Below are 13615 nucleotides of genomic sequence, written 5' to 3'. Positions count from 1 at the left end.
TTTGCTTGACATCCTCTCCCCTCGGAAAAGAGGGATAAAAGACATGTGGTACCACCACACGGGTGACTGCTGTGAGACTGAGGGGGCCGTGCTGTGCACTGAGCTCTGAGATCCTTGAGGAGGATGCTCTGTAAACATCAACAGCAGAAACAAGAGCACAGCCTTCAAATCCAGGCTGTGCCCAGACCTCACACTGCCAATACCAAGAGTCAAGACACACGTAGATGTGCCCTGATTAATCTGTCACCTACGGGACAAAGAAGATGGAAAATCACACGGACCTGGTTTGAGGGAATGAAGCCTAGAACTGGAGTGAAGAGAAGAGAAGAGAGAAGGACTGAGCCAGCCCCACTCATGCTGTCCTGCCCACCTGTTCTCAACCACCCGCGAACTGGAGCTAATGTCTATGGTCAGGCTATGACCAGAGCCCTGGCAGGCCACCCAGGGGCTGGCCTGGCATCCCATTTGACCTTATCCTCTAAGAGGAAACCTGCCTCAAGAGATATTTCTATAAAAATAAGAGCACCAAAAAATTTACCCCTTGTCAAAAACCAAAACCCAAACTGGGTCCCCAACCAAAGCAAAACATCAGCATTTTCTCTCTAATTCTGATCGACATGCACATCACAGAAGCTCCTTTATACTCTCAGCATCTTTCAGATCTCTAAGTGGAACGCCCCGAGTTATTGATTACTCTGTGTTAAAGACCAACTTGCTATTCCCCTCCCCCACTTTTGCTAATTTTTCACTCATTTTTTTTCCATCTTCATCTCTGCATTCTCTGAAACAGCAATATTTTAAAACGCTGAAATGGTTTATTTACATCAATCAATACCTATTTTCCCACCAATTATAATTTATTTACATACCAACAGTATTTCAGCTCCAGAAACACGATTCTGTCCTTTTAACTCGTCCACATGGGCAAGCTCTCATAGAGAATCTGGAAGGGGCAGCAGTGATGGACAGCCACGAGCAGTGGAGGCAGAGGAACTCTGAGGCTCCGAGGAGCTCCATCTGTCTTCCTCTACCACAACTGAAAGCTAGCCCCCGCCCCTAGACCCGAAGATGTTATAGACTAGCCACCTATGGAGAGAAGGGCTTTCCATCTTATCTCAGCTAACTTCCACTTCACAGAAAAGCACTTGACTTTACTCCCCCTGTAAATCGGAGCTGGGTAAGCCAAGCAGTGCTCCAGAAACACATCTGAAGGAGAATCTCCACCTCCCCTCCCTACTCCCAACATGCACAGACATGCCTGAACACACCGCCTCCCAGGGAAAGAGAAAGTTAACTTACAAATAGACCTGTCCTTCAGCCAGTCTGGCCAGGCCTTCAGACCATTCCTATTCAGTAAGATGGTCCTTGCAACCCTGGCCTAATTCCAGAGGCTGAAACCTGACCTCTGGCTACTAAGGGCATAGACAAGGGTCAAAGTTCCACAAACACATTTTAACCACGAATTCGCCACTTTTCTCTCACTCTCTCACTCTCTCTCTCTCTCTCTGCCAAAGTAAGAATAATGGACCAAGCTTATTGTTTTTTCCTTGAGAGAAGCCAGGCTGGGCAGCTGGTGGGAAGCTCCAGACAGAATGTGGGTGTGTGAATCTGTGTGAGCTCCACAGAAGAATTTTCTGGGAACTCCAGGGGTTTTGAAGACGAGTGGTCTTAGGCTGGGACACAGGGGCTCCTCAGGTCCTTGGGTACCCCAGAAGTCTGCGTGTACCAGGGAGGGACAGGGCTGTCCGACCAGCCAGGCTCCCCCTCCCTGCCGTCCGTGCCCCCTCCCGGCGACAGCGGGGTCACTCACCACCCGTGAGCTGTGCAGGGCCGAAGCACAGCGCCAGCTGAAACCACAGGATCACGGCCAAGAGTCTCTGGGGGGACTGAGGCTGCTGCTGCTGTTGCTGCTGCTCTAGAAATCCATCTCCATTGCTCGGGTTCATTCCATGATACATCTTTCATCCACAGAGGGCATCCGGCTTGCAAGAGTCTACAACCAGGAGCGAACACGACAATACCCCAGGCTGCTGGGGTTCCGGGGGCCACGCTCCCCCTCCTCCGCCCTGGGACCGGGAGCCTCGGCTTCCCCGGCTCCATCCTTGTCCCTCCCCCGGGCGGCCCCCGCCCCCTTTCCCACGCCGAGATCCCCCCGTTTCCCCCAGCGCGGGGTACACTGAGTAACAGCCGCCGCGGGATGCTGCGCGTGCGGGAGGGATGGAGGAGGGGAGGGAGGGCAGGGGTTAGCGCACACTGGCTCTGCGCCGGTCCCGGGGATTCAGCGGCTGTGACCACGACAGGAAAGTCTAAAGCATTCCAGCGTCTCCGGGCTGAAAAAACACTTTTCCCTGGGCCTATACATTCATTCCACTCTCAGGAATCTCACGATGTGGCACCGGATGCCCCCAGCTACTTCTCCGGTTTTCCCCAGGATCGGGATGGGTCCTATTGCCCCCAGTGAGGTTTCTCTGCGCTGTCCAAAAATTCCTCCCTTGGGGAGTAGAACCGAGCACCAACTCCCCTCCTCCGCCTGCGCGCGCCTCCCCGGGGTGGAAAGCCCCTTCCGGGGCTCTCGGTCTTACCTGTGGGTCTCATGCATGCAGCTTCCTTCCCTCCTCCGCCTCCTCCCCCCGCCAGTCTAACCCGCATCTGTGCGCGACCTCTGCCGCCGCCGCTGCGCGAGCGAGCGAGCGAGACGGAAGCCTCGGCGGCGGCGGCGGCGCCCGGCTCCAGCTCCCCCCGCCCGCGCTCTCCCTCCCCAGGCTCCCGGAGCGGACGGGCGCGGGCTGGGGGGAGGACAGCAGCCCGGCCGCGCGCCCCCGAGGAGGCGCCCGCGCGCCCACTACCTGAGCTCGGAGCGCGCGGCGGCGGCGGCGCGGAGACACGGGGGTGGCGGGGGCGGGGCGGAGGCGCGCGGCCGGGCGCGCACGCGGGCACGCGCCTCCGCCGAGAGAGCGGGCGCCGCGGCGGGGGAAGGGGCCCGGCGAGGGCGGGGAGGGGCAGGGGCCCGCCGCCGCCGCGACCAATGGGAAGCCCGCGCGCCTGCACCTGTCGGGGCGCGAGGCGCCTGGCGGCCGCTCTGGCACCCGCATGGCGCGTGGGGCCGGTCGGCCCTTCCCTGGCGCCGGACGGCCGTCCCCGCCTGGGCTGCGCGCGAGCCCGGGGCCCGGCGCAGCCTCCACGCGGCCTCTGGTGTTCCCGGCGCGCGGCGCGGGAGGGCGCTCGGCTTTAGGCTGCTGCTGCGGGGGGAGCTCCAAGCCCCGGGTCAAGAGTGCGCAGCGCGGCGGTCCCCACCCCCGGGCCCTCAATGCCAACAGGATTAACTTGGGCGGGGCGAGGGGCGGGCAATTGCTAAAGGCTGTTATTTTCCTGCGTTACCCCTTGCAAGCCAAGGCTGTGCGTGTTCCCTTGGAGCCCGAACGACGCTCTTGCCTCTCCATCGCTCCCCTGGTTTTTGCCTTTTGCGCGCAGCAGGCGTTGTGCGCGAGGACTCAGCCTGTCTTGGGGGTGCGCTGGTCCCTCCGAACCTCCGCCCAGGGGGCGCCCTGCTGGGGGGAGCTGTAGGGGGATCTGTGCCTCTGCCCAAGGTTGGGTACCGAGAAGCGGGGAGGCTTTTGGGGCCGTGGATGGGAACCCAACGGAGTCGAGGGGGTCTGCTCTGCCAGCCCCCAGTCGAGAGAGTTCGCTTGATTGGTGCTGTCTGTGCCATTTTTCGTGCCGAGCTCGCCCCATAGCGGGTGCGATTCTCGCTCCCCACTGGCTCTGGCCGTCCGCTGTGCCTGCGCAAGATTGGCTGGCCTTCCTCAGCCTGCCTGACTCCGAGGGCCAGCGTTCCAGCCACTGTAGTTAAGGGGTGTGAGCTAATGAGGTGGTACCGGTAGGCAGCACTTCAGAACCACTGGCACCCCGTTATTCTGTAGCAATTTGTGGATATGAAAACCATGTTTCTGATAGCGCCACCAAATCATCCTTGGCTTTCCCAAAATTTCCCATACTGATGGTAGTCAGGAAATTACAGCTTTTACTGTGTCGACTCTTACTGGGAGTAATTTTAACAAATTCTTTAGGCTGGATTAGCTTTTACTAGATAAATCCAGCTCCGTATATTTATTTATTTATACTCAGTAAAATTGAGATGACAGCTTTGCACAGAAAAAGTTTAACATTTTGACTAACACCAGTTCGTTCCTGCTAAAGCTTATACTTTGGGGCCTCAAAATCTCAGTTGGGCAGCCTTCCACATTTCCAAGGTGCTATGACCAAACTCTACTGTTTAAATATTTATTGCATTTTTTTCTCACAGAATATCTAAAGCTTTTCCAATAAGCCAGCAAATCAACAAAGCTCAAACATGTTTGTTGGCCATGTCCATGTTTTTACAATCATAAGAGATATATCTAAGTACCATTGAAACCTGTTCTTACTCTGGAGTACAATCCATTTGTACGGCGATTATCGGAATTGAGAGGAACGTCTGAGTTTATCTGGTCCAAACACGATTCTATGCTTGAGTCCCCTCCTGACATTTCTAAGAAGTGGTCATCCAGCCTCATCGAATACTTCTTGAGGAAGCCTGTTATATTGGGCTCTCTTCAAAAAGCCTTCCTTATATTGAACTGAAGGCAACTGGTTCCCGCTTGTTCCGGCCGTCCCCTCTGGACCCGCACAGCTAAACTGAATTCTTCTTCAGAGAGCACTTCATCTATCTGGAGATGGCTTCATGTCCTCTTCAATCTTCCTTTCTCTGGGTTAAACTTAGCTACGTCCGTCAGCGTGGCAATTCCTAGACCCCTCATTGGCCTTATAGCCTTTCTCTGTATGTGACCCAGTTTCTCAGTGGCCATCCATCCCCAACAATCAAAGTTTGTCTCCACGAAGGCACTCTACTTTCACTCCGTGGGTTCTGACCAGCATACGACAGGACTGGCACATCCTGTGTTTTAAATAATTTGCTTCTATTAATGCAACTTAAGGAAACAAGCATTTGGAGGCAGGTAAAGCATACCATTTTGTTAGTTTCCACATTCTCTTGTATATTGGTTCGCTAGGGCCACCGTAACAGAATACCGCAGACTGGCTAGATTAAATGACAGAGATCTGTTTTCTCATCTCTAGAGACCAAGTACGAGATCAAGGTGTCGGCAGAGTTGGTTTCTTCTGAGGCCTCTCTCCTTGGCTTGCAGGTGGCCACCTTCTTGCTGTGTCCTCACAAGGTCGTTCTTCTGTGTGTGCGAGTGTCTGGTAGCTCTCTCTCCATGTTATAATCTCCTCTTTTTATAAGGTCACCAGTCATATTGGATTTAGGACCACACTAACAACCCCATTTTAACTTGATTGTCTCTTTAAAGGCCCTATCTTCAAATAAAGCCAGCCCTGATGATCTAGTGGTTAAGATCCAGCCCTCTCACTACCACAGCCTGGGTTCATTTCTGGTCAGGGAACCACACCACCCACGCATCGGTTGTCATATCATAGCAGCTGCATGTTGCTGTAATGCTGACAGCTGTGCCACCAGTATTTCAAATACCAGCAGGGTCATCCACGTTGAACAGGTTTCAGCAGAGCTTCCAGAATAAGACAGACGAGGAAGAAGGACCTGGCTACCCACTTCTGAAAAAATTGGCCATGAAAGCCCTGTGAATAGCTGTGGAGCGTTGTCTGATAGAGCAACAGAAGGTGAGAGGATGGTGCAAAAAGACTGGGCAGGCTTCTGCTCTGCTGTGCACAGGGTCACTAGGAGTCAGAATCAATCCATGGCACTAACAACAGCAACAATCTCCAAATATAGTCACATTCTGAGGTATTGGGGGGTCAGGGCTTCAAAATATGATTTTGGGGGGACACAATTCAGACCATAATGTCTCACAACAAAAATAAAAAGCCAGTGTTATACTCTTCTTACAGGCAAGGGTGATGAAGACAGAGGAGGTCCATCCGTTTATTCAAGACCACCCAGCCAATGAAGGCCCCAGACTCAAATCTAAAGCGGTTTGACTCTACTCTAATAGTTTTCCCAACATTCCACAGCTATTGCTATGGATACCTTCCACCTCAAGGATTCCACAAAACAGGTTATCTTGAATACATTATGCTATATCTTTTTCTCAAAAGGAAGAGAATGAGGATAGATGGATTGCAAGAGAGAGCATAACTTACTTCCTACTACGTGGAAAGAAAACTTATTTAATCTCTCTTCCTTTCTCGTAGAGGAGTTGACCCCAAAACTAATATCAATGGGGAGAGGAGCCAAACCCCAGCCCCAGAGTCTCCCCCCCAAACACAGGAGGGCTCAGGGGGCTTTCCTAGGGAGATTAAAGTCTCCACCCCCCTCAGGCTCTACCCCTTCTCTCTACCCGCCATGTCTTAAGTTCCTCACTCTTTTCACTCATTTTTCCTTCCCCATTCCCCATCCTCCCCCTCCCCCGCTCTTGCCTTAGGATTATTTTTCAAAACTTACTGAAGCTCTTTCTTTGCAGCATAGACTTGATTTCACTATCAGCAGGCAATAATATTCCATTCCAGGAGAGACAAAATATAGATGGTAACGTAGGCAGACTCTGAACTCACCTCCTCCTATGGACACAACAAACTTACAACTACTCTGGGAACAATTACCCATGAGAGAGAACTGAAAACTGGATAAAGAGAACCCCCGCAACAAGGAACAGTCCTGACTGAGGTGGAAGAGGCAGAGATTCCTTTCTGGAGAGAAAGAAAGCCACCTTTGCAAACCATGGTACTTCATGGCCAGCCAGGAGCAGTCCTAAGGTACGCAGCCTTCCCTGGAGGAGTAGGGGACCTGAACGGGGGAGCATTACTGCTATATCATCCTTTGGACTCAGCACAACTGAGACAAGTATCATAATATCTGGCTTTGCTGGCTACTAACAACAATGGGGAATACCCCTAGAAAAGCTAGGTGAAATAAGGGGAAAAAAGCTGGCTCTTAAACAGACCACACACAAATTCACCCATTTCAGAAAGCAAACTAAAATCACTAGAAAGAAAGGCACAAAGTCCTTTGGTGAAGACACTCATCTGACAGGCCCTGGGTGCATCTCAGTGAGAGGTGAGATTTCTCCAGGGATGGAGATGTTGGTGGCAACCATTATTGTTGACCTCGTACAAGCATGCTGATACAGATGCTGGCAGATTCCATAGGAGTTCTTCCCCTTGCCTGTTAGCCCAGGGTCTGCCCCCCTACCAGACTACCTATTTAATCCAGCTCAGGCAAGGCAGGCAGCCTGCATAGGGACTAGCCTCACCCAACAACAAGCCCTTGGGCAACTTGTGGGCCTGCATAGGCTGGGTGCCTAGATCCTCTGAGGCTGGGCAAGTGGGTCCACCTCTTTAGGGCAGGGAGCATGCAAGGAGTGGGTGGAGTGCGTGGGACATTAGTGGAGTGTGTGGGGCCTCTGCAGTGGGATGACTGGCTCTGCTTCTGGGGTTCAGGGTTCACACATGGGGCAAGACTGTGTTGACAGTGTGTGTGGCCCACCTGCAGGTGGTGGGGCTTGTCAGCTTCAGAAGACTTGTGCTTCTCAAACAGCCACATAGGGGATCAGCCCCACCTTCCAAAGCCCGAAACAACTGGATACTCCTGAGCTTGGGGCAAGCTCCAATCAGCTGCAATCCTGAGAGCACTGACAGGAGCCTTGTAGGGTGGAGACCTACAGCAATTGTAAGCCCTGTGAGCCCAGCAACCAATCACACTGGAGGCCTACTCACTTAACAGGAAAACTGCAACAGGAGTGTGCTATTCAACCTTGCAGCCAACTGTGCTGAGGCTCCCCATGCATGATAAAGTGACTGAACTGTCCAAAGCAGCCACATGCAGCTGAGCATTACAAGTAGCCAGCCAGGGGGACAGTCTAGCCTCCCTGGGCACCTGCAGCAAAAGCAACTCTGCCACAGCAGAAGGACACAGCCCACACAAGTGTCAACTGTGGAACGTTTGGACTGGTGACAAGAAGGAAGCACACTGCTGGGCCTCGTAAGGCATCTCTTACATAAGGTCAACCCTCCAAGATCAGGAGACATAGCTGACCCACCTAATACACAGATATAAGCACAGAGAAAGAGGTAAATGAGGAGTCAAAGGAATACATTCCAAGTAATGGACCAGGACAAAACCCCAAAGAACTAAATGAGACAGAATAAGCAATCTACCTGGCAAAGAGTTTAAGCAAAAAATCATAAGGATGCTCACTGATCTTGGGGGAAGAATGGATGAACTCAGTGAAAGTGTCAACAAAGAATTGGAAAATATAAAAAAGAACCAATCAGAAATGAAGAATATAATACTGGAAATGAAAAGTTCACTAAAAGTTGTCAATAGCAGAGTAGATGATACAGAAGAACAAATCAGTGAGCTGGATGAAAGACTACAGGAAATCACCCAAGCTGAACAGATAAAAGAAAAAGAATTAAAAAGAATGAGGACAGTCTAAGGGGCCTCTGGGACAACATCAAGCAGACTAACATCCATATTATAGCTGTCTCAGAAGGAGAAGAGAGAGACAACAGGAGAGAGAATCTATTTGAAGAAACAATAGCTGAAAACTTTCCTAACCTACAGAAGGAAACAGACATCCAGTTACAGGAAGCACAGAGAGCACCAACCAAGATAAACCCAAAGAAGCCCACAAGAAGATACAATATACTTAAAATGTTAAGAATTAAAGATAAAGAGTGAATCCTAAAAGCCACAAGAGAAAGGCAACAAGTGACATACAAAGGAAACCCCATAAGGCTATCAGCTGACTTCTCAGCAGAAACCTTACAGGCTAGAAGAGAGTGGCATGATATATTTAAAGTCCTGAAAGGAAAAAACCTACAGCCAAGAATACTCTACCCAGCAATGTTATCATTCAGAATGGAAGGAGAGATAAAGAGTTTCCCAGACAAGCAAAAATTAAAGGAGTTTATCACCAAGAAACCACTCTTATAATAAATGCAAAAGGACTTCTTTAAGAGAAGACCACAAATAGGAATAAAACAATTATTTAAAAAAATGTAATAAAATCACTGGTAAAGGCAAAAATACAGTAAAGGTAGCAGATCAACCAACTATGAAGACAATATGAAGGTCAAAAGACAAAAGTACTAAAATTATCTGTTTCCATGATAAGAAGGTAATGTATATACACACACACAAAAAGGGGTTAGATATAATATCAAAAACATAAAATATGACAGGAGGGGAGTAAAAGAGAAGAGCTTTTAGACAGAAGTCAAACTGAAGAGACCAACAACTTAATATAGATTGCTATATACATACATTATATATGAACCTCAAGGTAATCACAAATCAGAACCCTATAATAAATATGCAAAAAATTAAGAGAGAGGAACCCAAACATAATACTAAAGATAGCCATCAAACCACAAGGGAAGAGAGGAAGAGAAAAAGAAAGGAACAGAGAAGAACTACTAAAACATCCAGGAAAAAAAAGTAACAAAATGGCCATAAGTACATACTCATCAATAGCTACTTTAAATGTCAATGGACTAATTGCTCCAATCAAAAGGCATAGGGTGGATGATTGGATAAAAAAAACAAGACCCACATATATGCTGCATACAGGATACACACCTCAGACCTAAAGACACTCACAAACTGAAAGTAAAGGGGTGGAAAAAAATACTCCATGCAAATGGCGATGAAAAGAAAACTGGGGTAGCAACACTTACATCAGACAAAACAGACTTTAAAACAAAAACTGTAACAAGAGACAAAGAAGGACACCACATAACAATAAAGGGAACAATCCAACAAGAGTATACAATACTTGTAAATATCTATGCACCCAACATAGGAGCACATAAATATATAAAGCAATTACTAACAGACATAAAAGGAGAAATAGACAGTAACACAATAATAGTAGGGGACTTTAACACTCCACTTACACCAAGGGATAGATCATTCCAACAGAAGATCAATAAACAAACATTTGCCTTAAATGACACATTAGACCAGATGGACTTAGTAGATATACAGAACATTCCATCCAAAAACTGCAGAATACACATTATTTTCAAATGGTGGAACATTCTCCAGGATTGATCACATATTAGGCCACAAAACAAGTCTCAATAAATTTAAAAAGATTCAAATAAAACCAAGCATCTTTTCTGACCTCAACAGTATGAAACAAGAAATCAACTACAGAAAGAAAATCAGAACAGCCAAAAAATTGTCAAGACTGAACAAAATGCTACTGAACAATGATTGGGTCAATGAAGAAATCAAAGGAGAAATCACAAAATACTTGGAGACAAATGAAAATGAAAATATGACATGCCAAAATCTATGGGATACAGCAAAAGCAGTTCTAAGATGGAAGTTTTTAGCAATACAGACCTATCTCAACAAACAAGAAAAATTTCAAATAAACAATCTAACAGTATACCTAAAGTAACTAGAAAAAGAAGAGCAAATAAAGCACTAAATCAGCAGAAGGAAGGAAATAATAAAAAATCAGAGCAGAAATAAATGAAATGGAGACTTAAAAAATAGAAAAATTCAATGAAACCAAGAGCTGATTCTTTGAAAAGATAAACAAAAGTGACAAACCTTTAGCTAGACTCACCAAGAAAAAAAGAGAGAAGGCTCAAATAAATAACATCAGAAATGAAAAAGGGTAGGGGCCGGCCCCATGGCCAAGTGGTTAAGTTCAGGCGCTCCGCTTCAGCAACCCAGGGTTTCACCAGTTTGGATCCTGGGCACGGACATGCTACCACTCATCAGGCCAAGCTGAGGTGGCATCCCACATGCCACAACTAGAAGGACCCACAACTAAAATATGCAACTAGGTACTGGGGGGATTTTGGGGAAAAAAAAGAAATGAAAGGGGCTGGCCCCGTGGCCGAGTGGTTAGGTTCGCGCGCTCCGCTGCAGGCGGCCCAGTGTTTCGTTGGTTTGAGTCCTGGGCGCGGACGTGGCACTACTCGTCGGACCACGCTGGGGCAGCGTCCCACATGCCACAGCTAGAGGAACCCACAACGAAGAATACACAACTATGTACCGGGGGGCTTTGGGGAGAAAAAGGAAAAAAATAAAATCTTTAAAAAAAAAAAAAAGAAATGAAAGAGGATAAATTACAATGGACACTTCAGAAATACAAAAGATTATATGAGAACACTACAAAAAGCTATATGCCAACAACTGGATAATCTGGAAGAAATTGATACATTCTTAGACTCATACAACCTTCCAAAACTGAATCAAGAAGAAATAGAGAATTTGAATAGATCAATCACCAGTAAGGAAGTCAAAACAGTAATCAAAAACCTCCTAAAAAATAAAAGTCCAGGATTGGATGGCTCCCCTGGTGAATTCTACCAAACATTCACAGAAGACTTAATACCTATCCTTCTCAATCTCTTCCAAAAAATTGAAGAGGAGGGGAAGCTTCCTAACTCATTCTACAAAGCCAACATTACCCTGATACCAAAACCAGACAAGGACAACATAAAAAAAGAAAATTACAGGCCAATATCACTGATGAACATTGATGCAAGAATCCTCAATAAAATACTAGCAAGTCAAATACAATAATACATTAAAAAGATCATACATCATGATCAAGTGGGCTTCATTCCAGGAGTGCAGGAATGGTTCAACATCTGCAAATCAATCAACGTGATACCCCACATTAACAAAATGAAGAATAAAAATCACATGATCATCTCAATAGATGCAGAGAAAACATTTGACAAGATGCAGCATCGTTTTATGATAAAAACTCTGAATAAAATGAGTATAGAAGGGAAGTACCTCAGCATGATAAAGGGCATATGTGACAAACCCACAGCTAATATCATTCTTAATGGAGAAAAACTGAAAGCTGTGCCTCTAAGAACAGGAAACAGACAAGGATGCCCACTGTCACCACTCTCATTTAACATAGTATTGGAAGTCCTAGCCAGAGCAATTAAGCAAGAAAAAGAAATAAAAGGGATCCAAAGTGGAAAAGAAGTGAAACTGTCACTATTTGCAGATGATGTGATTTTATATAGAAAACCCTAAAGAATCCACCAAAAAAGCTTTTGGAAATAATAAATGAGTATGGTAAAGTTGCAGGATACAAAATCAACATACAAAAACCAGCTGCATCTCTACACACTAACAACAAAGTAACAGAAAGAGAAATTAAGAACACAATCCCATTTACAATTGCAACAAAAAGAATAAAATACCTAGGAATAAACTCATCCAAAGAAGTGAAAGATCTGTACACTGAAAACTATAAAACATTGTTGAAAGAAATTGAGGTAGACACAAAGAAATGGAAAGATATTCTGTGCTCTTGGATTGGAAGAATTAACATAATTAAAATGTCCATACTTCCTAAAGCAATCTACAGATTCAATGCAATCCTTATCAAAGTTCCAACAACATTTTTCACAGAAATAGAAAATAGAATCCTAAAATTTATATGGAACAACAAAAGACTCCAAATAGCCAAAGGAACCCTGAGGAAAAAAAGCTCAAAGCTGGAGGTATCACATTCCTTGATTTCAAAATATACTACAAAGCTATAGTAACCAAAACAGAATGGTACTGGCACAAAAACAGACATACAGATCAATGGAACAGAATCTAGGGCCCAGAAATAAACCCACACATCTACAGACAGCTAATTTTCAATAAGGGAGCCAAGAACATACAAGGGAGAAATGGTGTTGGGGAAACTGGACAGCCACATGCAAAGGAATGAAAGTAGACCACTATCTTACACCATACACAAAAATTAACACAAAATGGATTAAAGACTTGAATGTAAGACCTGAAACCATGAAACTTCTAGAAGAAAACATAGGCAGTACACTCTTTGACATCAGTCTTAGTATATTTTCAAGTACCATGTCTGACCGGGCAAAGGAAACAATAGAAAAAATAAGCAAATGGGACTACATCAAACTACAAAGCTTCTGCACAGCAAAGGAAACCATCAACAAAACTAAAAGACAACCTAACAATTGGGAGAAGATATTTGCAAACCATATATCAGATAAGGGGTTAATATCCAAAATATAAGAACTCATACATCTCAACAAAAAAACTCTAAGAACCCAATTAAAAAATGGGCAAAAGATCTGAACAGACATTTCTCCAAAGATATACAGATGGCCAATAGGCACATGAAAGGATGTTCAACATCATTAACTATCAGAGAAACGCAAATCAAATCTGCAATGAGATATCACCTCATGCCCGTCAGAATGGCTATAATTAACAAGACAGGAAACAACAAGTGTTGGAGAGGATGTGGAGAGAAGGGAACCCTCGTACACTGGTGGTGGGAGTGCAAACTGGTGCAGCCACTATGGAAAACAGTATGGAGGTTCCTCAAAAAATTAAGAATAGATCTACCATAACATCCAGCTATTCCACTGCTGGGTATTTATCCAAAGAACACGAAATACAAATGCATAAAGATACATGCACCCCTAAGTTCATTTCAGCATTATTCACAATAGCCAAGATGTGTAAGCAACCTAGGTGGCCATTAAGGGATGAAGGGAGAAAGAAGATGCGGTATATATGCACAATGGAATACTACTCAGCCATAAGAAACCATGAAATCCGACCATTTGTGACTAAATG

The 13615-nt window shown here is 46.3% G+C and overlaps 1 protein-coding gene across 7 annotated transcripts in view; it reads right to left on the bottom strand.

Moving 5' to 3' along the window:
- The window catches only part of SUSD4 (sushi domain containing 4), a 123879-nt gene extending 120599 nt beyond the window's left edge, over nucleotides 1-3280 (bottom strand). The window contains exons 1-2 of one of the 7 annotated variants that reach the window (XM_070256024.1): nucleotides 3049-3280; nucleotides 1811-1993 (exon numbers count right to left, since the gene is read on the bottom strand). In XM_070256024.1, the coding sequence (XP_070112125.1) occupies nucleotides 1811-1958 (148 nt within the window). In that variant the 5' untranslated portion in view covers nucleotides 1959-1993; nucleotides 3049-3280. Of the gene's footprint in view, nucleotides 1-1810; nucleotides 1994-2252; nucleotides 3002-3048 lie in introns of those variants that run through there. The other 6 variants (XM_070256027.1, XM_070256023.1, XM_070256028.1 and 3 more) reach the window with 6 other exon arrangements.
- Between the last annotated feature and the right edge of the window lie 10335 nt (nucleotides 3281-13615).

Source organism: Equus caballus, chromosome 30, assembly GCF_041296265.1.
Source record: "Equus caballus isolate H_3958 breed thoroughbred chromosome 30, TB-T2T, whole genome shotgun sequence".
Taxonomy (NCBI): Eukaryota; Metazoa; Chordata; class Mammalia; order Perissodactyla; family Equidae; genus Equus; species Equus caballus.
This window is presented reverse-complemented; position numbering and strand designations above follow the sequence as displayed.